This window comes from Eleutherodactylus coqui, chromosome 7, assembly GCF_035609145.1.
Source record: "Eleutherodactylus coqui strain aEleCoq1 chromosome 7, aEleCoq1.hap1, whole genome shotgun sequence".
NCBI classification, from domain to species: Eukaryota; Metazoa; Chordata; class Amphibia; order Anura; family Eleutherodactylidae; genus Eleutherodactylus; species Eleutherodactylus coqui.
In genome coordinates, this window is record NC_089843.1 from 100,016,265 (window position 1) to 100,039,696 (window position 23,432).

Genomic DNA, 23,432 nt, shown 5'->3' on the forward strand with positions numbered 1-23,432 from the left:
CTAGAACAGCGCGAGAGATCTGCCCGGCACCCAGTTCAAATTCCCGCCACTAGCGTCTCACGTGATTGATCAATCTACCTCAGTCTCCAAAGCTCCGCAGCCAATCAATCTCGAGCACCGGGCGTCGTTATTTTACGTGCAGTCGTTGCCTCATGTTTATAACTTCAGCGAAACGGAAGACAAGTGGTTTCCCCCATGGTTATTACGGCAGCGCTGCACTCAGAACGGCGGTTAAAATGTATTTTGGACATTCCATATTAGACCGCGCCCGTTATTTCCGCACATGATACCGGAGTTTGAAGCGCTGCCTTAGAAACAAGGCGCTGCGGTGCTCGTCAGCCATTGGCTGGAGCCCGTAACGTCACCAGTTACTAGCGTTGTACGGACGAGTACAGGAGCTCCAATATAACCGCGACCCCCCGTGCTGAACGGGACCGAGTGCGGGGAGCAGGCGAGCTGTTGTTATGTGGGATCTCAGCCAATAGGAGGCGTCCCTGTGGAGAGGCCCCGCCCCTGTGGCTGAGTACAGCAGTGCGTGCAGCCCACAAGCAGACAAAAAGAAGAAAGCAGCTGGACGAGGCGGAAGTAACGGAGGTAAGCCGGCAGTATATAGAGAATAGTGTGCCGTATAGAGCCCGACTAGCAGCCGGTACAACTAGCCTACAGAGCATCATGGGACTTGTAGTTCTCCAGCTGTGGAGCGCCTCCTTTGTGGCTACCACTCCCAGCAGCGCTGCAATGCTAGAAGTTCTAGTAGTGAGGTTGGAGCTCTGTAGTTTAGTGGACTGTTGTTGGCTTATGGGGCATGCTGAGGCTTGTAGTTCTCCTGCTATAGGGGAACTGCTGGAGAACTACAAGCCACAGGATGCCCCATAAGCCTGTATTCCTGGCGCGGTGCCCATTGAGGCATACTTCTCTATGCTGTCTGTGTGTCTACAGAATTCTTCTAGTGATAAAATCATAAAGTATAACTTATTTATATGGCGCCAACATATTCCGCAGCGCAGTACAGGGTGCCATCACTCATCGCCCTGTTGGCACTCACTATCTAGATTCCAAATGAGCCTATCAGTATGTAGCGGTGAGTATGATGTGCCAGCGGGCGCTCCAGAGGGGGCATGGTGGAGGTGGCATGCTCTGGGGACATGGTTCCAGGTTGTGGAGGCACACAAGGATGTACCATCCTGCTATGTCTTATTTTCAGGGTATGTCTTATTTTCAGGGAAACAGGGTACTATTGCCTGTGTGTCACCCTGCGGTCCCCTGTACTGATATATACTAGAAGGAAGGTCCCCCTCCATCCTGTATGAGCCTAGTTATGTAGGAGCCGCTTAGGGGGATGATTGAGGTAATGGGGGGGATAAAGTGGCCCCATGTGACCTGTCTGTGGCCCAGCAGGGACAGGGGCTGTGCGGTCCTTATGTGCCCAGGGATCGCCTTGTCCCTCTTTGTCTGCGCAGTCTTTGGCTTTGTGTTTCCAGTCCGCTTGCTGACTTCTTGATGATTCATGATTTCAAGTCTGATCAAGTTGTGTCACGGGGCTCGGGGAAACCTTCATCAGCACTTGTTACAGAGTGGAGTTTCCTATGAAAGCATCTGAAGTCTCTGCTTATGGGAATCAGGACGGCTCTGCCTTGACACTTTGTTGCTTAGAAGAAGATGGGAGGTGTGTACCTTTATCTTTGTGTTCTGGAGGGCTGCAGGGTCCGCACTCAGTGCTGGAACTGCCAGTATTGTATAACATGCCTTTTAGGATCCATTCACATGTAGCCGAAATAATCCGCAGCATTTCCGCATCAAAAGCAGAGTCAAAATCCGCACTAGTGGTGCAGATTTTGACTTCACATCCCTCACCAGGTAACCACTACTGAGCGCCGGGGCCGCCCTTCAGGTGACGCACCCAATTCCACATCTACTGACTGGCGGCCGCAGCTCTTGGTAGCAGTGGCTGAGAGGAGCAGCACACTGACATGGGCTGCAGTTGGTTTCGAGTCAAAATCTGAATCAGTGGTGCAGGTTTTGACTGTTCTTGATATGGAAATCCGCATCACTTCTGCTACGTACAGCGTTTAGTGTCACAGTAAAATGCTCCCATTGATTCCAATGGGAACTTGCAGACTAGCGTTTAAAAATGCGGGTTTTTTTTAGCGCCACCTGCTCTTATTTTGTGTGTTTAAACGCTTTTTAACATAGCTCATCTCCCACCCCAATGACGGAGTGCGTTAAAAAACGCTGTACAATGACTTAGAAAGCGCCGCTTGATTTCAGTCGTCTGTGTGAGATCGAACTTAGGGCTCATTCACACAGATGTATTTACGTGAACAAGGTTTGCGGGTGTGATACATACTCAATAAAACCTATTGCTTTCAATGGGTTCGGTCACATGCGCGTATTGTGTGCGCATTTTAGTCGCATGAAAAAATACATGACCAGCTTTATTTTGTGCAAGAGCCCCCTGAAATCAATGGGCTTGTGTAAATGCGCTGCGAGTACGTAGGAAACCTGCATATTTGCGGCGTGTATATACACACAAAATGAAAGTGATTTGTGCGCGCAAATGCAGGGTGCCTTTGTATTCGCTAAAAAACACCCAAGCAGGCGAACTACACCGGCGTAAGTGTATTATGGCTTATGTGAAGCCGGACTAAATGCCTCTTACACGGGCCGGCGGTCTGTGAAACAACTGTACGAGCGCCGCCATCACCGCTAAGGTCAGCAGCACTCGTGGAGAGCGTTTACGCTGATAGTCCCACCGGCTGCTCACTGACTTCTTGTCTGATTCCCTCTCAGCGCTGTGCTGGGTGCTTTCATACTGCACGAAAAGCCAGCGGTCCTGCAAGTCTTGAACAATGGATTTTGTGCGGACTGAAATCCATTGTTCAAATGAAAAGTGCCGGATGGCAGCATTTACACGTAACAATTATCACTCATATTCAGCTGTTTGGACGAATTTTCAGCGATAATCGTTGCATGTAGACGGGCCTTTAGTGTACCCTAATTGATTTCACACTGGCCCCAGCAGCTTCCTGTTGTCATTGCACAATGATGACCTATCACACTTCCCCATGTCAAGTGCAGAAGGACAACCTGTTCTCACTCCACAATCAAAACAGAAAGTGATAGGGAACGCTGGTATGAAAAATGTTAATACAATTCCCTAGAAGAAGTTGTCGGAATCGAGTGGAGCATTCTATGTGTGATTGTAGCAATTATATAAGTAAATGATTACACTATCAGAGCTAAAGGAGAATTTATTGTGGAAAACTGACCCCTGTTGTATCCAAGCTAGAGGCATCCAAAATGTGATACAGGCGGGCATGGAGGCTCTAGTACCCTGTTGGGTCGCATCTAGCTTGGATACAAGATGTGATACAGGCGGGCATGGAGGCTCTAGTACCCTGTTGTACCGCCTCTAGCTTGGATACAAGATGTGATACAGGCGGGCATGGAGGCCCTAGTACCCTATTGGGTCGCATCTAGCTTGGATACAAGATGTGATACAGGCAGGCATGGAGGCTCTAGTACCCTGTTGTACCGCCTCTAGCTTGGATACAAGATGTGATACAGGCGGGCATGGAGGCTCTAGTACCCTGTTAGACCACCTCTAGCTTGGCTACAAGATGTGATACGGGCGGGCATGGAGACTCTACTACCCTGTTGTACCGCCTCTAGCTTGGATACAAGATGTGATACAGGCAGGCATGGAGGCTCTAGTACCCTGTTGTACCGCCTCTAGCTTGGATACAAGATGTGATACGGGCGGGCATTTTTGCATTCAATAACGTGTTTGGTTGCATTGTAGAGGTGTCTAGTGGTCAACAAGCTCGACCCAAGCAGAAGAGGAGGTCAACACACACACACCCTGACACACGGTGCCTTTGCCACAGCCACTCTCTCTGCTGTGTGATAGCCGGACAGGGTGATCACAGTCACTTATTTGTTCATACTGTCAACTAGGTAGGTAATTTAAATAATCGCTACACTTTGAGACAACTTATATCAGTATGATAGCCAACATGATAACTAGCAAAAGTGCAAGTCCCTTTATTTATCTAAGGGCTAATGCGCACAAAAGGATTTTTACTGCGGTTCCTGCGGCGTAAATCCACGCAGGAATTCCGCTGCTATAAGGTTCTATTGAACCTAATAGCTTTTCTGCCATCCAATGTGACCATGCGTTATGTTACCGTGGATTTATGCAAGTGGTAAAAAAAAAAACCCGGCATGTTCTATTTTCCGTGGATTTACACCGCAGGAGGTCTTCTTCAATATAGCCTTGATAGAGACAGCAGAAAACCACGCGATATTCCACGATCAGCAGCGGCCGCAGTTTGCCTACAATTGTTGGAAAAGCGCCGGTGTATCTCGTGATGGTCGTGGGCATAAGCCCTTAAATGACATTTTGTGTTGACAATACCCCCAGAGCTGGTTGTCCTGTGAAGTCGGTCACTAGTAACAGCTATAACAAGACTGAACGCAGGAAGTGGAGGATGTTGATTATGCTGCCCATAGAAGACCGTTCATCTAACCACGCCACAACGCTAATTATCTGCCTGAGATGTAACTGCCTGCCGAGTTTTGCAGTAAAACAACTCCTCCTAGGGGCTTGATTTATTATTTTTGGACAAAGAGTATACATAGTATCCCAAGATATTCCTTTAAGTTCTAAGCCTTAAAGGTCCTTTCACATAGGAACTCTGCAATTGTCAATTTACATGAAGCAATCGTCATGACTATGTGACCAAATGATCTTTTAATAGGGTTTTCCAAGTTAATTCTTTTATATGGTTTTGGGCCTCATGTGCTCAAAATTCTATGAAATATATATCCTCCCTGCTACCCTGGCGGTCGGACACCGCTCCGTCTAACAGGTGACGTCACTCGGCCAGAAAGCCTGCTGTCGTCCTGTAAACTTGCCTAATGTAGAAGCCCCAGGCAGGTTTACGAGGCATCATCAGCGATGTCCCCATTGGGCCCTCTATTAGCTGCTGCAGTCACATGAATAAACAATCCATATGACCACTGCAGCGCTTGTCAAGAAGACCGGAGGCCCGATAGAGCGTGTGGGGGAGTATCTGCACCCCCCATTGCTACAGATGACCCCTGCTGCCACCCCTTGTTTATTTGAAAAGCCCCTTTAAAAGGGATTTTCCAGGATTTTGCTATTGATGACCCCCAGGAGCCGCTGTGCACTGGAATTGGGACAGCTCCATACATTGCATAGTGGCCTGGAATGGTACTACAAGCTCCATTCCATTTATCAATAGCTTGAAGGGGGTTGTTTAAGATGTGTTTTTTTTTATTTTAAATCATGTACGCCATGCAACAAAATAACAATCATATACTCTCCTCTCAGCTCTCTGCATGCCCTGCGCCACTGCTAGGTCCCCCATGCCTGGTGTTTGTTTACAGACTGCAGTCAGTCTGTGACATCTTGTAACATTACATCTCAAGGACCTGGAACAGCGGTACTGGACATAGCGGGGTAGCAGGAGAGGTGAGTATGCCTATTTGTTATTTTGTAACATGGGAAACATGATTATTTTTATTTATTTTTTTTTAAAACAACTTTGATATCCCCATTTATCCTAGAAAACCCCTATTAATGTACAGTGTCATTATTGTTGATGTAATGGCCTTTTTTTCCTGTGGTGGTGCTACATCAAAAGTGAATACTTTCTAGGTACTGGTGCATCTTGTCTCCAACACATGAATGGCTGGAGACCTGCAGAGTTACAGGTCACGCCTTGTTAACGTCCCCCCAAAGCTCTGGATTGGCTGACGAGGAGCCAGAGCTTCTCTGCGGACCCCAGCAGATGGTCCTTCTGCAGCCGAAGGTGCCTCAGCGCTGACTCGACTTCCCAGCCGGGAGGTGACAAGGGAAAACAGCGGCATGCGTGACAGGAGGCCAAAGGGAGAGATGAAGGAGCACGCTGGGAAAAGTGTCAGCGGTGGAGCCGAGAACCGAGTAGGCAGAACAGCGGGATGTGTGACAGGAGGCCGGAGGGAAGATTAAGGAGCACGCTGGGGACATTGTCAGTGGCGGAGAAGGCAGAACTGCTACATGCGTGACAGGAGGTCGGAGGGGAGAGGATGGGGGAGCGGTGGAAACATTCAGAGCGTGGTTGGGAGTGAAGGGGGCAGTCCGCCAGGGGAATACTGATAGCGGCCCAAGAAGCTCAGGGGAAAATGGTTACAGCGGCTCTCCAGGAGTGCTGATGGGAGACGCCCTGGTTGCGTACATCAACCAATCCTCAGTTGTTGCACTCACCTGCCTCTGAACTCGCCCAATCCATGTCTCCACCCATTCTTCCGGTGGAGACCAGATGCACCAGTACCCACTATCTGTTAGTTTTCCCCACAGATTGTGATCATCTTACTGTCCTTTAGACTGTTGTTCAAGTGCATTAAGAATACCAGCGTGTAATGTGTTGGGGTACTTTTACATGGGTTGACTGTCGCTGCTATGCTTTCACACAGGAGCGACAGTCGTTCAGTAAACTGAGGCGGAGCGCGTTGGGGACCTGTTTCGGCTGCCTGCTTCCATTCAATGTGAACGGTCGTTACTGAGTGAGAAGTGTCTGGTTAGTTGCTTTGTTTCAGTGAGCTGAAATGAAGTGACTAACGAGCGATTTCTCGCTCTTTACCCTCTCGCGTCATGCATTTATACAGAACTATTGATTAAAATCGCTCACCAATAGTTTTCTTGTGTAAAGGTAGCTGTAGCTATAAAGAGAGCGTATTAAACAGGGTTATATAGTGCTGTACCTGCTGCCTGGAATGTAATGGGCTACTGTATCACCTGTTCGCAGTGTGTTTTGCATGTTCTCCCTTTTCACCAGTCCTTTATGGTTCAGACTTTGCTCTCAAGCACTGATTATGTGAATGTCCGTGTAGCCGCTGCCAATTACTTTCTCCAGTAATGTACTTTGAGTTGTGAAGCTTTCCTGCCTTTCATTTCATCTTCTGCAGCCTATCCCTTGTATCCCGTTTGTCCTCTTCACAGCTTGAAGACAGGAGCAGTGGGCCTGCATTAAAGGGGTTGTCTGAATTGTAGTGAAATTGCATAGAGGACAGGAATTGGGGGGGGCGGGGGGGGGGGATGTTTTATCCAGCACTCTGATTCCTTGTCTGTTTTGTACCGCCACTCCTGTCCTCATCACCAGTCCTTGTTTTCTTGGCTTGCAGTGATGATGTTTCCATATACACAGGTGACTGCTGCAGCCAATCACTGGCCTTAGTGGGATACAAGTGGACACTAGTGATTGGTTGCAGCAGCCGTGTCTGTATGGAAACCTCACTGCTGTAGTTTGTGGAGGACCGGAGCAGCGGCTCTAGACCTCTGGGTCAGCAAGGTGGTGGTTTAACGTGGTATGTTCTTCTTTTTCCTTTTTTTTTTTTTTTTTTTTTACTTTTTCCCGCCCTCTGTCCAATTCTACTACAAATTGGCCGAAAGCTTTAACCATTCGATAGAGGACCCAGGGGTGGAGAAGTGAGATGCGCATCTGCAGGGGTTTTGCCTTAGCCCATTCTGTGAATGCTAGAGGTATACGTTGTATTTGTTCATCTGAACAGATGAATACAGGGGTGTTGGTCGGACTTGTTTTTCCAGTGTCCCGGCCTCCAGCGGTCACTCGCATGAGTTGTGTATATACAGGGCTTATAGTCTGAACTACTTGTGTAGAGTAGCCTGTAGATCTACGAGGCCTTTTCTTGCAGGGTGTGGACACTGTTTATACACACCATGGCGCTGGTCCAGGCGAAGAGGCTGAGTAAGAAAACTGTCCGGCTTGTAAGGCGTGGGACTGTTTACACTACAAGGCCCAGGGCGCCCTTATGTTTTACAGCTTTCTGTACAGCCAAACCAACATGATTACAGGGTCCGGCCACACTCCGCTGCCTCCGTGCCGCTCACAATCACACCGCTGGTTTATCACGCAGCATTACAGTTGTCAGGCTGATTGTTAACAGCGGCACAATTTTGGCAGCTTTACCAACAAAACCGTGTAGCCAGTAATAATGAACTTGAAAAGTGCACCCATTGGCGGTAAAACTATGTCACTGTGGGTTTTGGCTTTGTATCCTCATGATAGGTTATCGGTAGTATCTCCCTGGCAAACCCCTTTAAATCTTAGTGGAGAACACCTTTCAGATGCCTTCCATGTCCTGGTTGTAAAGCCAGTGCAGTGGGAGTCGCCATCATCTGCTTTTACATCCTTCCCCAGAAATTAATCTCACAGCTCAGATTTCCATTACAATCAGTGGTTCATGTGAGATTGCTGCAGAATTGGCATGAATTGCACATCAATTCAACATTGAAATCCGCTATGTGAATACGACCTTAAAGTGCCCTTACTCCATGACTGGGGGCGCTCTTCCCTGGATCCATACAACATAATTACACATAGAACTAAGCAGCCGGCAGTAAGGTGCATGGTTTATATCTGTATCTGCGCACCATGTCACGTGCCTTGGTGATGCCCTAGCAGTTGCCTTCACATTTAAAGGGCAACTCTGGCAAAAACACATTTTTCCTTTCCATGCCCTCCTCACCTGATTGCTTGTCACACTCTGGGGGTCTCCTCTGTGTAGTACAGGTATATATACTATGCTATTTGAGCCAAGGGAGGCCAGGGTATAGCAAGGTGATAGTCACACTGATTACAGAGATGTGTCTGCTGTTTGTATCTGTGCAGTAGTTTGGGAGAAACTTTCATTTTATTAGTACCCTGTTTCCCTGAAAATAAGACATAGCATGATTTTCCAGAATTTTTGAGGATGCAAAATGATTTTTCAGGCTTTTTGAGGATGCTTGAAATATAAGCCCTGCCCCAAAATAAGGCCCTGCTAACCGTTAATTAAAAAAGTCAATTTAAATAGTGTTACGGAAGTGCGACTCAGTCGGACCGCGGGTCCCCTGACCTCTACTCTGAGCATCATGCATTCCTATGATGCTCACAGTTTGGGTCAGGAGACTTGTGGTAAGGCCAAGATGCACTTCAAAAATACCAACGCAAACCCAGAGCCGAAATACCGTAGTGTGTCACTGGCCTAATAGGCAGATGGCAGCCAATCAGTGGCTGAAAGGCAGAGTGGGCGTGGCTAGCTGCAGCTCATAAATATCAAGGACTACTTCCTGTCGTCATCGATGTGTGGACGGTAAAGATGATAAATGTAAGTTTCTCCAAAACTACTGCACAGATACACACAGCAGACTTATTACTAATCAGTGTGACAGATACTACCATATGGACCTCTTGGTGAGGCCGCCTCCACACGAACGGGACGGATTCCGCAAGCGGATTTCTGCCATGGAAGACCTGAAATTCATCACAAAACAAATTGCGAGTGTTTGCGGACGGTCGTGGACGTGATCGTTTCTCCGCACGGATGTACGTGGATGAACAGCGTATCATCCGCACGGAAAAAGATCGCAAGCAGGTGATTACATTAGAAAGTTGCCCAACCCCCCTTGAAAAACCTTTCTATACAAAAGGTTAATGTCCAGACGACATTCTCTTGTGCTCTTGTGTTGGTGACAGCTTAGAACCACCTTCAGGATGGCATGCTGCTCTCTTGGCTCGGGAGAGCAATGACCCTGCCCATATCCAATACCCAGCTACTGCAATGGACAATATGTTCTTCTCTGAAAAAAATCACTCCTGCACGCGGCCCCACAGCTGTCTAAATATTTGGCTGCTTGTGAGCAAGTGTGCCAGCAGCTGCAGCTCTTGCTATGTGGATTCAGCTGGTGTAGTAGTATTTAAGGGGGAAAAAAACTTTGGGGGCATCATAACCCCAGAAAAAAGGGGAAAAATGTGTGTTTTTTATAGATATATATATATATATATATATATATGTCTTTTTTTTTAACCCTTGAAAGGACTTTAGGCCTTTACTTTAAAGGGAACCTGACTCATAGCTGATGCTGGCCTCCTAAAGAATAAAGTAGTGAGAGACGTGCTTATGACAGTTTTCTCAGTAGGCGGTATAATGGCTAGAAGACTGGGTCGGGTCCGACAGGCGGGGCTACTGGGTCCTCGTGAATAATCTGGACTACTCTCTTGCTGGGAGCTGCAGAAACATGCTGCAAGTTCTTAAAACCCCCGGTTCATTACACTGTAAATGACTCCTCACTGAAATCAGCCTGTCTGCCACTACTTTCCGCTGCTCTCACTGGGGACTGTATATTACATGACCGCTTCCCTTTAACACGTTAATAACCGGCCTGCTGTGTTTTTACGCCCTGCAACTGCAGGACATGTATGTATTGTTAGGGCTCATTCACATGAGTGTAAATACTAGGGTTATAGCTTTTTTTTTTTTTTATACAACCTCCTATTTTTGTATCCTAATTTGATGCACTTTTGCCTAAAAACAAACAATTTTAATTATTTCAATATTTTTTCAGAAAAGGTCACCTTTAAAAACATATAATTGGATATATGGATGTATATAGGCAAAAGTGCATCAAATTACTATACAAGAATAGGAGGTCTTAAAAAAGTTATTAGAATATTTCGGTCAATATGTAATTTCACAATGAATAGATATTTTACTTTACCGCATATTGTGTATGTGAATGTACTTGTATAATTGCATCGAGCGTAGCGGAGGTGCTGGGAGGGACGATGTGGTTATATATAATACCCTGAGCTCAGCATCCCTGGAGGTAGAGGAGGACCGTTGTGGCACATTACCTCATAAAGATGAAGTCATCGGCATAGACGCTGCTGGTCGGTTCAGTAGAGGAACCTTCTAGCATTTATGCAGATTACAGTAGAAATATTACACTGGCTGTCAATCTGTACACTCGTTAGCCTACTAGTATGAGACTAATGCACACATGGACATCCTGATGTGCGATCTGCATCAAGCAGGGACACAGATTTCATATGCTGTATAGACTACAGCTCAGAATCCCATGCAGATAAGTGGGCACTTATTTCATGAGGAATTGCTACGGATTCCATGTCCGAGTTTGTCATGCCGACAAGGCAGAGCCATGCCAGATACTCAAATTAACCCATGTCGTTACAAGGTATATATCAATGTGTAGTATGTTCATTCATTTATTAACCCTTTGCAATCCAGTTTTGGATTCAGGGTTTCCTACGGGGCTTTCTCTTTCTGCCATTATACAATGGCGCCATCTGCTGGCTAGAGCCAGTACAGTGGTATGTGACATGCTGGAGAGGCCCCCGACAACAGAGCGTCCAGTAATATACAGTAAGAATGCCCTGCCGGACGTCTTGCGACATCAGAGCTGTACAGCCTTCAATCAGAATGTCTTTAGATGTCAGACAGTGGATTGGAAAGGGTTAATGTATATGCACACCATATTACAGAAATCACAAATTTGAATATGACTTATTCTTACAGGCTTAAAGAAGGAAGAGACAGAATGGCAGATACCCAGAATGGTACCCGCAAAAGAGAAGACAATACTGATGCTGGATCATTTGTATCTGGCCTCCAGTAAGTATTATGTTCATTATTTCAGTAATGCCTTTTCATCATATATATTATAGGACCCAGTTCCCCATAATGCACAATAATATAATAGTATAGAACAAAATAAATCTATACAGGGAAATCTCTTTAGGACTGCCACTCAAGATTGCATTGAAAAGTGGCTTTCTTGGGGGGGGGGGGGATTGGGCATTTTCAAAGCAGATGGTCAGTATACATAATAAACAGTGGAACTGAAAATCTGTCTTAATTTAAGGTGACAGTAAGCTTAAGACCTTACACGCTGCTCTGTGCATATGAGCATCACTGGCCAGTCAAAATGGCCTGTACTTCCTTGGACACATTGCATCACACAGGCTGCCTGTCCACAGGCGGGTTTGAATTGCCTTACCCACGGTGATAATCCGGCCGCGGGGAACGCAGTGAAAGCTCTCTGTAGCATTGCTATGGAGAGCGCTCCCCCTCCCCCTGTCCACGAGCGGAGAATCGTTGCAATTCTCTGCTTGCAGGCGGCAATTCGCATCATGCTGCAAATTTACCGTCATTCTCTGCGGTCAGCCTATCTATCAGATAGGCTGACAGCGGAGATCTGTCTGCCGGCCCCTGCTCCCGGGCAGCAGTATTCCGTGGCGGATCTCTCCCGCAGGATACCGCAACACCCGTGGACAGGCAGCCATAGTCAGAGAAGCAGTGTGTTCATCTTGGTTTGTCTGGGACTGAAGGGACACTTTTAAAGGCTATATAAACCCCTATGCATGAAAAACCAATACACATATCTTTCGAAGTTCCTGCAGAAAGAATGGTGCAGTTATGTGTTGTGTTGTTAGTTTTTTTTTTTTTTGCATTGAGTTTTCCTTCTTATGCATTTAGAAAGCATCATGCTTTGTTTGTGAGATCTCCTACATACAAGTCTCTGGCTCAAGGGCGTTCCCAGCACTGATCAGTTGGTCTCTCTAATGAACACACTAGGCTCCCCCCTCCTCATTTCTCTTCTAGAGGCTGTGTAGAATAACCACGCCCACTATCTTTCCATCCTCTGAGTAGTTGCTGGTCCTGTTCCACTTCTGTGCTGATAAGAGCAGAAAATTACAGTGAATTACAGCCCTCTGTAGTAGTAGCAGCTTTCTGTCTTCTCTGTTCTGATCTGCTCCACCATCCTCTGGCACTATCATGCAGCCCTCAGTAGAAAGCCAGTGAATGTGCGTTCACAACAGGGGAGCAAGCTAGGGAAGGAGCTGAAAAACAACCCGACGCTTATTAATGATGATTTCAGTCCTCCAGTCTGCAGTGCCCTAGAAAACAATACAAGCATAGAAATCAATCATAAATTTTGAATAAAAAATGATTACAAAAAGCCTTCAATTACAAGTAAACCAAACAAGAATGTGCTCCCTAGTGGAGGTAGCAGTGTCCTTCACAACAAGGCAGAATGCATAATCTAATCTCCTTATCCGAGACAGAGGCGCGTTTGGGAGCATATAGCTCCTTCCTCAATCAATAGGCAAAAAACAAAATAGTTGATGATTAGCTTCTGCTTTGTTGGTGGCATTTGACCACTAATGCTTTTTATTAGAAATATTTTTGCCTTGCATGTATCCATCATTTGCCTGTTGACTGATTTGAGGAAGTAGCTATATGCTCCCATCAAACTACTAAGGAGTGTGTGTGTGTGTGTGTGTTTCTTATGCTGCACCCCTGCTGATGTCATCACTCTACCCCCTGGTGATGTCATTGAAGGTCCTACATATATAAAACACAAAGTCTGACCGACAGAAGAACAACACAGTTGGGGCTCTTGAAAAGGGGAGGACAAAAATAACAAAATGAGAATATAACTAAACTGCTATTATGTCAGACACAACTCAGCAGTCCTGACAGAACACACTGACCTACCCCCACCACAGAGATCCGGAGGGCTGAAGGACCTGTGGTGATGTCACTGCTGTGGGAGGAGCCAAGCTGTGTTTGTCTTGTGTGATAATCAAGCTACTGTGTGTGTGATGTGCCACCAGAAACACTGCTACTATAATTTTGTAATAATTACTAGTAGATATATAAGTTCCAACAGGGCCTAGTCCCAAAATGTCGATATGAGGTCAGCTGTGACTAGTAAGTCATTGTGATGTAGCATAATCTGATGCTTGGACTATATGCAAGTGATGGGCATAATATTCTATAAAGAAAAACTAACACTGAGGGTGGATTCACACGGGCGTTTTTAGCACACAGCTCAGCACAATGTATTTGTGCTATGTACGAGGCTTTTTTTGTGTGCGCATTGGTGTATTCTCTGCGTACGTAGGCCATGTTCATTTGTGCACGGCAAACAAACGCCCTGATTTAAATGGCTATTCAGGCTAAAGAGTTCCAAATGTTCCTTTTTTAAAAACTGAAACGCTCAGTGTTTCATGCATCCTCTTGCATATTGTGAGCGCGTTGCACGATCTCATCACGGGAGCCATACGGGATCGCCAAACTTCGATTACGGCATTTAAATGATGATGTCAGAATTGATGGAGGCTTTAAAGGGTTACCAGCTCCGATGAGCGGTGCGGCAGATTGGAGCTGTTGCAGGTGGGTGCCCGCTGTAAGAAACAGCTGGCACCCGCGTTGTATGGGGCGAGATTGCCCTGCGATCTCCCTTCATACATACTCTGACGTAGCTGGTTGTCCTGTAGCGTTAAGGGGTTAAAGGGATTATCCGGGGGGAAAAAATGGAAAAAGTACTTCCCTTGCTGTAGAAACCTAAAGGAAGGTATACTCGGCTGGTCCCCTGTCACTCTCTACTGTCTGCTTGTTGAAGCGATTATGTCCCCACACAGGGACAGGTGACCGCTGCAGCTAATTCATTGTTGAAGCGAGCTGTTGATTGGCCGTGGTAGTCTCATGTCCCTGTTATTATAACGTCGTTGCTGCTGCAGGGAGTAGGGAATGACAAAGGTCCTGGCACTATTGGAATGGGAACAGCAAGGAATCGGGTGAGATTCAGTATATAATAAAAAAATTGCTTTTGTTATGAAATAAAAATACACTTCGGCTAAAAACTGCGTTCTTTTCATGGCGTACCACACAATCCTAGGGACTGAGATGATTATAACATTGCAAAACCTCATGCATTAGAGAGACCTTCCTATTATATGGTGGTCCTAGAGGGATTCCCCACTTTGAAGCCCCTTCCATTAGTCTGAGTGATGAGTTGCTGGGAAGAGGGATTTCTGTTCTGTGGTTTTGTATCTCTTGGATGGTCATGGGCTGAGTGAGAAGTGATTGGGTATTACTTGGGCTCAGTTTTCACCATCTCCCCCCCCCCCCCCCCCTTCCCCCAACCAGTAATTTTTATTTTTTTTTACTGGGGGAATAACAAGCTTGGAGAGTTGATTTATTAATAATGCGTCCTTAAATATAAATTATGTAACGTTATAAACACTTCTGTATTGCTTTTATCTTTATTTTGTAGGGTAAGTCTAAAAGCTGGTGCAGTAAAAGACAAATCATCGAAGCTTTCTCATCTATTCTCCTACAAGATGGACTACCCAGAGATGGGATTGTGCGTCATCATCAATAACAAGAACTTTCATCCCTCCACACGTAAGATGATGTGTAACTAGTTTATAGTAAATCCCATTTTCTACCACTATGCTTACCTGCATTACCAAAAATAACATTTACCGTATATACCGGCGTATAAGACGACTTTTGAACCCCGAAAAATCTGCTCTGCAGTCGGGGGTCGTCTTATGCGCCGGTAATACAAAAAAAAAAGTGTAAAAAAAAAAAATCATTACTCACCTCCCCCGGCGTTCTGTCGCGCTCCGGCAGGATGTCGCTCGCTCCTCATCCCCGGCGCAGCATTGCTTTCTGAATGCGGGGCTTGAAATCCCCGCTTCCAGAAAGCTAATACACACGCCGTCAGCCGGTACAGCTATTCAATGACAGCATTGAATGGCTGTGATTGGCTAAAACACACGTGGCTTCAGCCAATCACACTATTCAATGACATCCTGCCGGAGCGCGACAGAACGCCGGGGGAGGTGAGTAATGATTTTTTTTTTCTCCATTGTAATACCGGCGTATAAGGTGAAAGTTGGGGGGTCGTCTTATACGCCCCGTCGCCTTATACGCCGGTATATACGGTACTAATTGACCATTATACAGAAAAACTACATATGTGCCTCCTGTATCTTATAGATCTATGGATCAGAGAAATTCCGCTTTATTTTTCCCCTCCTCTTTTACACGCTTCACCATACCGTATAAATGAAATATTACCTGTGGGCAAGACTATTATGGCAATTCTAAGTTCAGGCGCAGCTTTTGGTTCAATGTGGCCATCAATGTGAAAGACTAAGCTAGAGGGGTTTTCCTGGCAGCGTCGGCTATCAGTGCCGGAATACACTAGGGTAGAGCCGAAGCCACTACTCCAACCCTTGTGTAGTGGCTGGAGCTTGTAATTGCAGCTGCAGCTCTCATTTCAATGACACTGGTGTATCCCGGCACTGACAGCTGCTTTTGTCTGGAAAACCCCTTTATTGTTCATTAAGAACATTCAACATAGTCCTACATTATCTGTAATACATTTATTTTGTGTATAATTACACTGCTCAACAACATTTTTGCGTCTGGTGTGCTATATATCAATTTTTATGGATTTTTTGGTGTAGAATCTAAATTCACCTCTAGAAATGACGTATCACGTAAGGTTTTTATGCAAGTTAGATTTTTTTTTTTTTCAATTTTTAAAAAAAAAAAAAGGGTTTTTGTGTTTGTTCTCATTTTCTGGTGAATTATTTATATAAAATTCAATCGGTGACCAAGCTAAACTCTTTATTTGAATGTAATACACAGTGGATGAAGTTCTAAAAATGGTCACTAGATGGCAGAACAATGTAGTTGAGCAGGAAGGTTACCGACATGAGCCTATCTGTACTTCTGTTTAGTGTGTGTTGTAATCTGCATGAAGCTCTTCTCTTCATTCTTACCTCAGCATATAGATATTTTTTTGAGTTTCAATCACAAATCCATTACCAGAAAAACATTATTGAGTTCTGAGTGGTTTTTTTTTTTTGGTATTTAAAACCAGACAATATTTGGCAATACTGTATTATTGTCTATGTAATAGTGCTATGTATCTTAGAAATGTGATGTGATAGAATCTGATTCTTCCACTGAATTCAGCGCCCCAAAATTAGTTAAACCAACCTGTTTTCAAAGCAGATGCAGAAAAATGTTTTTGATTTGTTGACCAGTGTTTTTAATCCTGCTGCTTAAAGGTTTGTTTCAAGCTAAACTGGCTTTTGTCTCCAGATATGGGAATGCGGAATGGAACTGATTTGGATGCATCAAGACTCTACAACACCTTCAAATCCATGGGCTACAAGGTCGAAGTTTACAATGATCAGAAGTGTACTGATATTTTTGGGCGCCTTAAAAAAAGTAAGCCATGGTTTTTTTGTTTTTTTTTCATTGAATTTTTATCGTATTACTTCCTCTAGAGCTACACGGTGACACATTGTCGTACGGCGTATAGATAACAACGTTGCATCGTTTGTTTTGTGGCTGCTACAAGACAATTACAGAAAATCCAAATCACTAAGATTTTAGTTTTATGTAACTTTTCCACCATAGACATCAATGTAAGTCTCATATGACTACAACTTGCTTGCAACCTTCCTGCGATTTAGCAGGTTTTTTTAACTGCAAATTTGCAGCTGTGAAACAGTTGTGTGGCAGAAAGTCGCACTAATTTTTTGTGGCATGACACATGTCACCATGTAGCCCTATTCTAAATATCTAAGTGATTAACAGAGGGGGGGTGTATCCTCTGTCACTGCACATGATGGAGGATAGGTTGCGGACAGGTGGGGGCCACACCACAGAGACATCTGCCAATTTTAAGAAGGGGGGGGGGGGGTTTCTCTGTCCTCTTCCCTGCACAGCCACCTCACCTCCCTGCAGTGAGGGGAAAACTGAATGAAGCGCACCAGCGGTCCATTTACTTTCAATGGGACTGCCGCGGCATCTGAACTTGAAGAAGATGTTTGCTACCTTTTGTAATTGTAATAATGCACAGAATAAAGCAATCATGTCATTCATGCTTCATGTTTTTTTTTTTTTTTAGATTAGGGCATCTTGTGGCATTCATGTAGTGACAGCCTTTGGCTACAACTCGGGTCCCATGTTGTACATGTTTTTCTATTGTACATCATTCTAATTACCGTAGATATGTTTAATTGTGGGCTGTATTTAACTATTGGGGATTATTTTTTTTCATGAGAGAACACCGTTGAAATAATTTTATTACACGTGAGATGTATAATTTGTCTGGCCATCTTTTTTTGTTATTTTAACTCTCTAATGATATATTAATATTTTGTGTGCAGTATCGGAGGATGACCACAGTAACAGAGCTTCATTTGTGTGTGCCCTTTTGAGTCACGGAGAGGATGGTAAGCTGTACGGAGTGGACGACTGTCTGCCTATTAAGACTTTGACAGGTCTTTTTCGTGGTGACAGATGCAAGACCTTGGTGGGCAAGCCAAAATTATTCTTCATCCAGGTAACTTCATATGGGATATGATTACGGGCCATTTAATTCCTCACAATATACATATGATTTCATGGCGTTTTGCTAAATGTTTGATAATTCTGTTCCCCTAAGGCTTGCAGAGGGACTGATCTGGACCCAGGAGTTGAGACAGACGGTGGCGGTGAATCCTCTGAAGAAACCTACAGAATCCCTGTGGAAGCTGATTTCCTTTATGCCTACTCAACAGTCCCAGGTACAAAGCTTTACCATAATCTTATTTTTGTAGTTATAGTGACAATAAGAAGTAATAGAAAAGATTGCATACTCCAGTTATAGAAGTGTGCACACCCTTCAGAAAGGCTAAAACCAGAATTACAAGGTATCTATCCACAGGATAGAGAATAACTTGCAAATCAGTGGGGCTCTCACTGCTGAGACCCCCACTAATCCCGATAATTGGGGTTCTGTGTCCCCTGTGATCTTTACTGCACTCCCCGCAGTGTGAAAGAATAAGTGGAGCAACTGTGGTGCAAGCATGCTGCCACTCCATTAATTTTCAATTTGACTGCGGAGGCAGCCAAGTAGCAAGCTCTTGGCTACTTCTGTCAGCCCCATTGAATAGAATGCTCGGCCAGTGCTCCATTCTCTGTGACGTCCCAAGAGGTTAGAAAAGCAACCCTGCAGCAGGGAGGACATAGGACTCCCGATCCCAGAATCGGTGGGGGACTCGGCAGTGAGACCCAACTGACCACAACTTGTAATACTGGTACAACACCTTTAATTATTGTATGATAGTGCCGTCCATGTCCAGGGTATAAATGACACAGGTTCTAATTTATTGGTACAGAGTACCATGAGACCCACAGTCATGTGCAACGCGTTTCGGCTAACTGCTTTAGCCTTTCTCAAGCATGTATACAAATGAATTAAATCGATAGACAAAAAAAAAACTTTGCCTGTTCACTGGGGCAGCTGTGCTTGGAGGAGTGCAGCTGCTCCATGAAGGTCCCCTCGCCACTGAACACTGTGACAGCACTGTCACAGTGTTCAGTGATGAGTGGACTGTCCGTGGGGATGACAGAATCCCCTGCCACAGCTGTGATCTTCTCCCATTGCTTTCTGTGGGGCAGGCGCAGGTGCCGCCCCATTGATAGCGCTTTTAGGTGATGTATTTTTTAAATTACTTTTTCATGCAGCTAGGGCTTTTTTCGGGGTAGGGCTTCTATTTCAAGCCCTTCTCCGAAAATTCCTTCAGAGGTTGCCTTCATCCCATTGCTCAATGGAATCTCCGGCAAAACATGCACCAAAGATAGAACTCTTCCTTCTTCTTTTTTTTAAGGTGCGTGGCATTTTGTGCTACTAATTCCTCACATATGAAAGCTTCTATAAGAACCCATTGGTTCTTTTATAAGTGTGCTTTATGCGTGCGCAAAACACACCATCCAAACGTTTGCTGTAAAATGCTAAAATCCCTCAAAACATTGCTACTGTTTTTGTAGTGGTGTTTTTTTTCCCCTCACATTTGCTCAATTCTTTGGGTCCATGGTGTTTTTTGCAAGGTACAGCATGCTCTGGGTGCCCTTCCCCCCTTCCCCTTCATTTTTGGTGCGTATCTAGAGTCTGTGATGGGTTTTTCAAGCTCTAGCTATGGTGATTTTATTTTATTTTTTTATTTTTTTTTTTCCTCTCCACAGGATTCTCTTTAGTGGAAAAAAAAATCGTGGTGTTTGTTTACAAGCCACAAAAAAGTGTGCGGAAAAAATCTAACATTTGATAATGTGGAAAGCACTGTATCTTACTAATTCTTTCAAATGTATATTTTTTTTCCATTTTTGTGAAGATATACAGTAATTACCTATCCTGGAAGACAGAAAACATAACTGCCACACATGACACATTACTTCTGTGCACCTGTACTACTACATTTACACATGCTATTTTATTGTATACAAAGTCCGTGCTAAACAATTTTTAGCCCGGTGGCACGTGAATGGGCTTTGCATTGCGGAATCCGCGGTCGTTACATGCTATGTAAAAGTAATCTTTCGAATTGCGATTTCCACGAGCGGAGGAAAATCGCAGCATGCTCTATTTTAGTGCGGATTCCGCATGGACAGCTTCCATTGAAGTCAATAAAAGCTATCCACCCGCTGCCCTTCTGCAATTAACATTGCAGAAAGGTTGCGGTTTCCACGCCATCGCTTAGCAGCAGCACGGGAGATAAAAATGTAAAAATTCTGCACTGCGCATGTCTGATGGCTTGCCATCAGGACCATCCGCAATACAGATAATGACAGTACATGCGGCCGCGGACAGCGTCGGATTCCGCTCCGGGCTCCGACCCGTTTGGGTGCTGCAGGCCTTATCTAGAATCTCACTATTTAAGATTGGCCAAACTTTAAAGTGGTTGTTTAATGTATCTGGAGGCGTATACAATCTAATCTTGTGTTTGGTCTTCACACATTTACTTCCATTTCTTTACATCGCTGTTCCTTAGAGCTCTCATGAAAGTTAGGCTGCTTCCATCCCCTGTGCTGAAAACTGTTTGGCGTTTCTCTATCTAGTGTAGAAGAAGGGCAGGGATGGAAACTATGTGAGGAGGAGACCAGAGATCTATGTCTCATGAATTCTCCCTTTAGGGTATGTTTACACACAGCGGAAATGATGCAGATTTTCCTTGGCAAAATCCATAGCATTTCTGCAAAAGACAGAGTGAAAATCCGCACCATCGGTGCTAATTTCAGAAGATACTGTGCTTCTCCCACTGAGCACCCGGCGGCCTCTATTGACCGTAGCAGTGCTGGTCAAGTGATGTGGACGTGACTAGCAGCGCTGCTCTCATTGGAGGGTGCCCAGGCAAGAAATTGCCAAGAGCGCAAAGACTTCAGAGATGAGTGGGAGCGCGGCCTCCTCTGAAATCTGCTGATTTTAAGTAAACATCTGCATTGATGGTGCAAATTTTGACTCTGTTTTGGATATGGAATTTGCCGCTGTGGAAATTCTGCAGTATTTCCTTAACGTGTAAACTTACCCTTAGGCTGCCTTCACAGGGGGTGAGAAAATCGCTTGAGATATTATATCTCCCAGCATGCTCTCATCAGAGGCCATTGTTTTCAATTGGGGCCGGCGGCAGCATCGCTAGCTGCTCACAATGTTCTCCATTAAAAAGCTGTGGCGGAGGATACCTACATCCCCGAAATGATGTGAGGCTGTTTTGACATAAATGCCTTGCGTCCGCAGGGAATTCACATGGTGGGGAGCGCGATATGGGGCTGTAGTTCTTGGGCCTCATATCACGCTCTCCCGTATGAAGTTGGCCTTATGGCTCCATCCCGGTTTTCATCCCTATAGAGTTTTCTGCATGAAGGATGGAAGCAGCGCTGGTTTCACAAAACATAATGAAAATACCGGCCCAAGCATTATGCTACACTTTGCCGTGGCATGCGTATCATTCACTTTATATTTTATTATTTTCATTCCTTCCTAGGTTATTATTCCTGGAGAAATACAGTGAATGGCTCCTGGTTCATTCAGGCGCTATGTGAAATGCTTAAATTGCATGGCAAAAACCTGGAACTTGTGCAGATCCTGACGTGTGTTAACCATATGGTGGCCTTGGAATTTGAATCCTGCTCCACTCAAATAGAATTTCATGCGAAGAAACAGATCCCCTGCGTGGTGTCAATGCTCACAAAGGCGCTGTACTTTCCATAAGGCAAGAAGAATCTGCTATTGTCGGCATGTTGTAACCCCAGAATGTAATGTCCTTTCATTCCGTACAGACAAGTATGAGCAAGAGTTGTACATGCCAACAACTGCATGCAGCGAGGCCTGGTGGCACCAAGAATGGGTTTCATGTTTATGTAAAAGGGAATGGTGAAGAGAGCTCTGTAGATCGTGTATGGTGCACTTTGTTAAACATGCATGTTTTTCATATTTTACAAGTAAAATAGACCTTTTTTTAAATATTGTGAAACAAAATTTTTGATGTGTTTTCTACCAGGCAAAGCCACATTGATTTGTTCTAGCATCAGGGAATACAAGCTAGTTGTAGCGATAATCATACTTGATCTTTTTTGACAAACTTGAACTGCTGATACTTTGCACCGTGCAGGGAAAAATGTACAACTTCTTCCTGTAGGCCTGGTATATTCATTTTAATAAAAAATCACTGTCTGTGACACGTCTTTAGCACCGTGTGACGCTGAAATGTACCTGATGCTTGCACCAATGACTTGTGTGAATGTCTTAATTATTACCGTATTATTGTGCATAAGGGCTCAGCACTCCAAAGTCTGTGTGTATACAAACTGTGGACTTGAATTCTAAGTAATGCTACGTTTCCGACTAGCAAATTGTAATTGCTAATTTTAGAGCCAGCGTGGCCATAGATGAGCACATTGCCTATTTCATGTGATGCCAGGCGAGTCTGCTAGTCCTGGCACACAACACATCTCAGATTATTACTACAGCAATTGCAACAAGGGGAATCCTTTGCACCACTGACGTGGGGGAACCGGCCAGTTATGATTGGGGTTGATTTTTAGAGGTTTGACCAGGGTCCGAGGGAGTGCGATTGGGGTTGGTCATCTATATCACTTGCTCTGGCATGTGTTTCCATGATAGAGGCTCCTCTGTGCTATTCGATGCCCAAATGAAAAACAAACTAGTCTCCCAAGAGCAGACTTCTTGTTCAGGGTGCCACAACAGAGCTTGTGCTATATACACATATTGTGGCCCTCTTAACTGATTAGCCTGCGGGTACCACACGGGCGCATACACTGTGCCCTGACCCTTTAATGTAGGAAAATAAAATTTTGTGCACTTTCCTACAAAACTGGGAGACAAAGTAAAAAAATGTATGCCAATGTATACTATCCCAATGGGAGCCAAAAGGACACTCCTGCCGCCCATGGGGGGAATGGAACAAAAATGTTGGGAGATTTCCCAGTATATACATTAAATATAAGGTTAACCCTTTCCAACCCAATTTTGTATTCAGGTTTTCCTAAAAGGCTTTCTCTTTTTGCTGTTATACAACAGTGCCATCTGCTGGCTAAAGCCAGTGTGTGTGCGCGCCAGAGAGGCTCCGACAGCGGAGTGGCTGGCAATAGGCTGTAAGAATACCCTGTCGGATGTCTTCTGACATTGGAGCTGTACAAGCTTCAGTCAGAATGTAGGAAGACGTCAGACAGTGGATTGCAAAGGGTTAAAGTACTGTGTTCACAGAGCCTTAGGCTGCCTCCACACACAAACGCACTGCAGAGTTTTCTGTGGAAATTCCGCAGCACTTACAGTACAGGCCCTGTGGATGGTATTTAAAAAGTCTTTTCCATGTGGAGCAGAACATTTCTGGACACAATCTGCTGCATAGTTATAATGTGCTTTGGATTGTAAATCCGCAACATATCTATTTTAGGGCTCCTTCACACTA

At 44.9% G+C, this 23,432-nt stretch overlaps 1 protein-coding gene across 1 annotated transcript; it reads left to right on the forward strand.

Annotated features, from left to right (window-relative positions):
• Nucleotides 1–417: 417 nt before the first annotated feature.
• LOC136572668 (caspase-3-like) lies at nucleotides 418–22,212 on the forward strand. The gene is made up of 7 exons (XM_066573473.1): nucleotides 418–594; nucleotides 11,383–11,478; nucleotides 14,930–15,060; nucleotides 16,777–16,905; nucleotides 17,853–18,028; nucleotides 18,131–18,251; nucleotides 21,486–22,212. The coding sequence occupies exons 2-7, from the start codon at nucleotides 11,405–11,407 to the stop codon at nucleotides 21,710–21,712; spliced, it is 858 nt and encodes a 285-aa protein (XP_066429570.1). The 5' UTR covers nucleotides 418–594; nucleotides 11,383–11,404; the 3' UTR covers nucleotides 21,713–22,212.
• The last annotated feature ends 1,220 nt before the right edge of the window (nucleotides 22,213–23,432 follow it).

Bases quoted from the DNA above. Each gene is read 5' to 3' on its own strand.
- LOC136572668 (XM_066573473.1), top strand. From the start codon at position 11,405: ATGGCAGATACCCAGAATGGTACCCGCAAAAGAGAAGACAATACTGAT. The intron at 11,479-14,929 runs GTAAGTATTATG...TTTATTTTGTAG, and splicing joins TCATTTGTATCTGGCCTCCA to GGTAAGTCTAAAAGCTGGTG. The intron at 18,029-18,130 runs GTAACTTCATAT...TGTTCCCCTAAG, and splicing joins CAAAATTATTCTTCATCCAG to GCTTGCAGAGGGACTGATCT.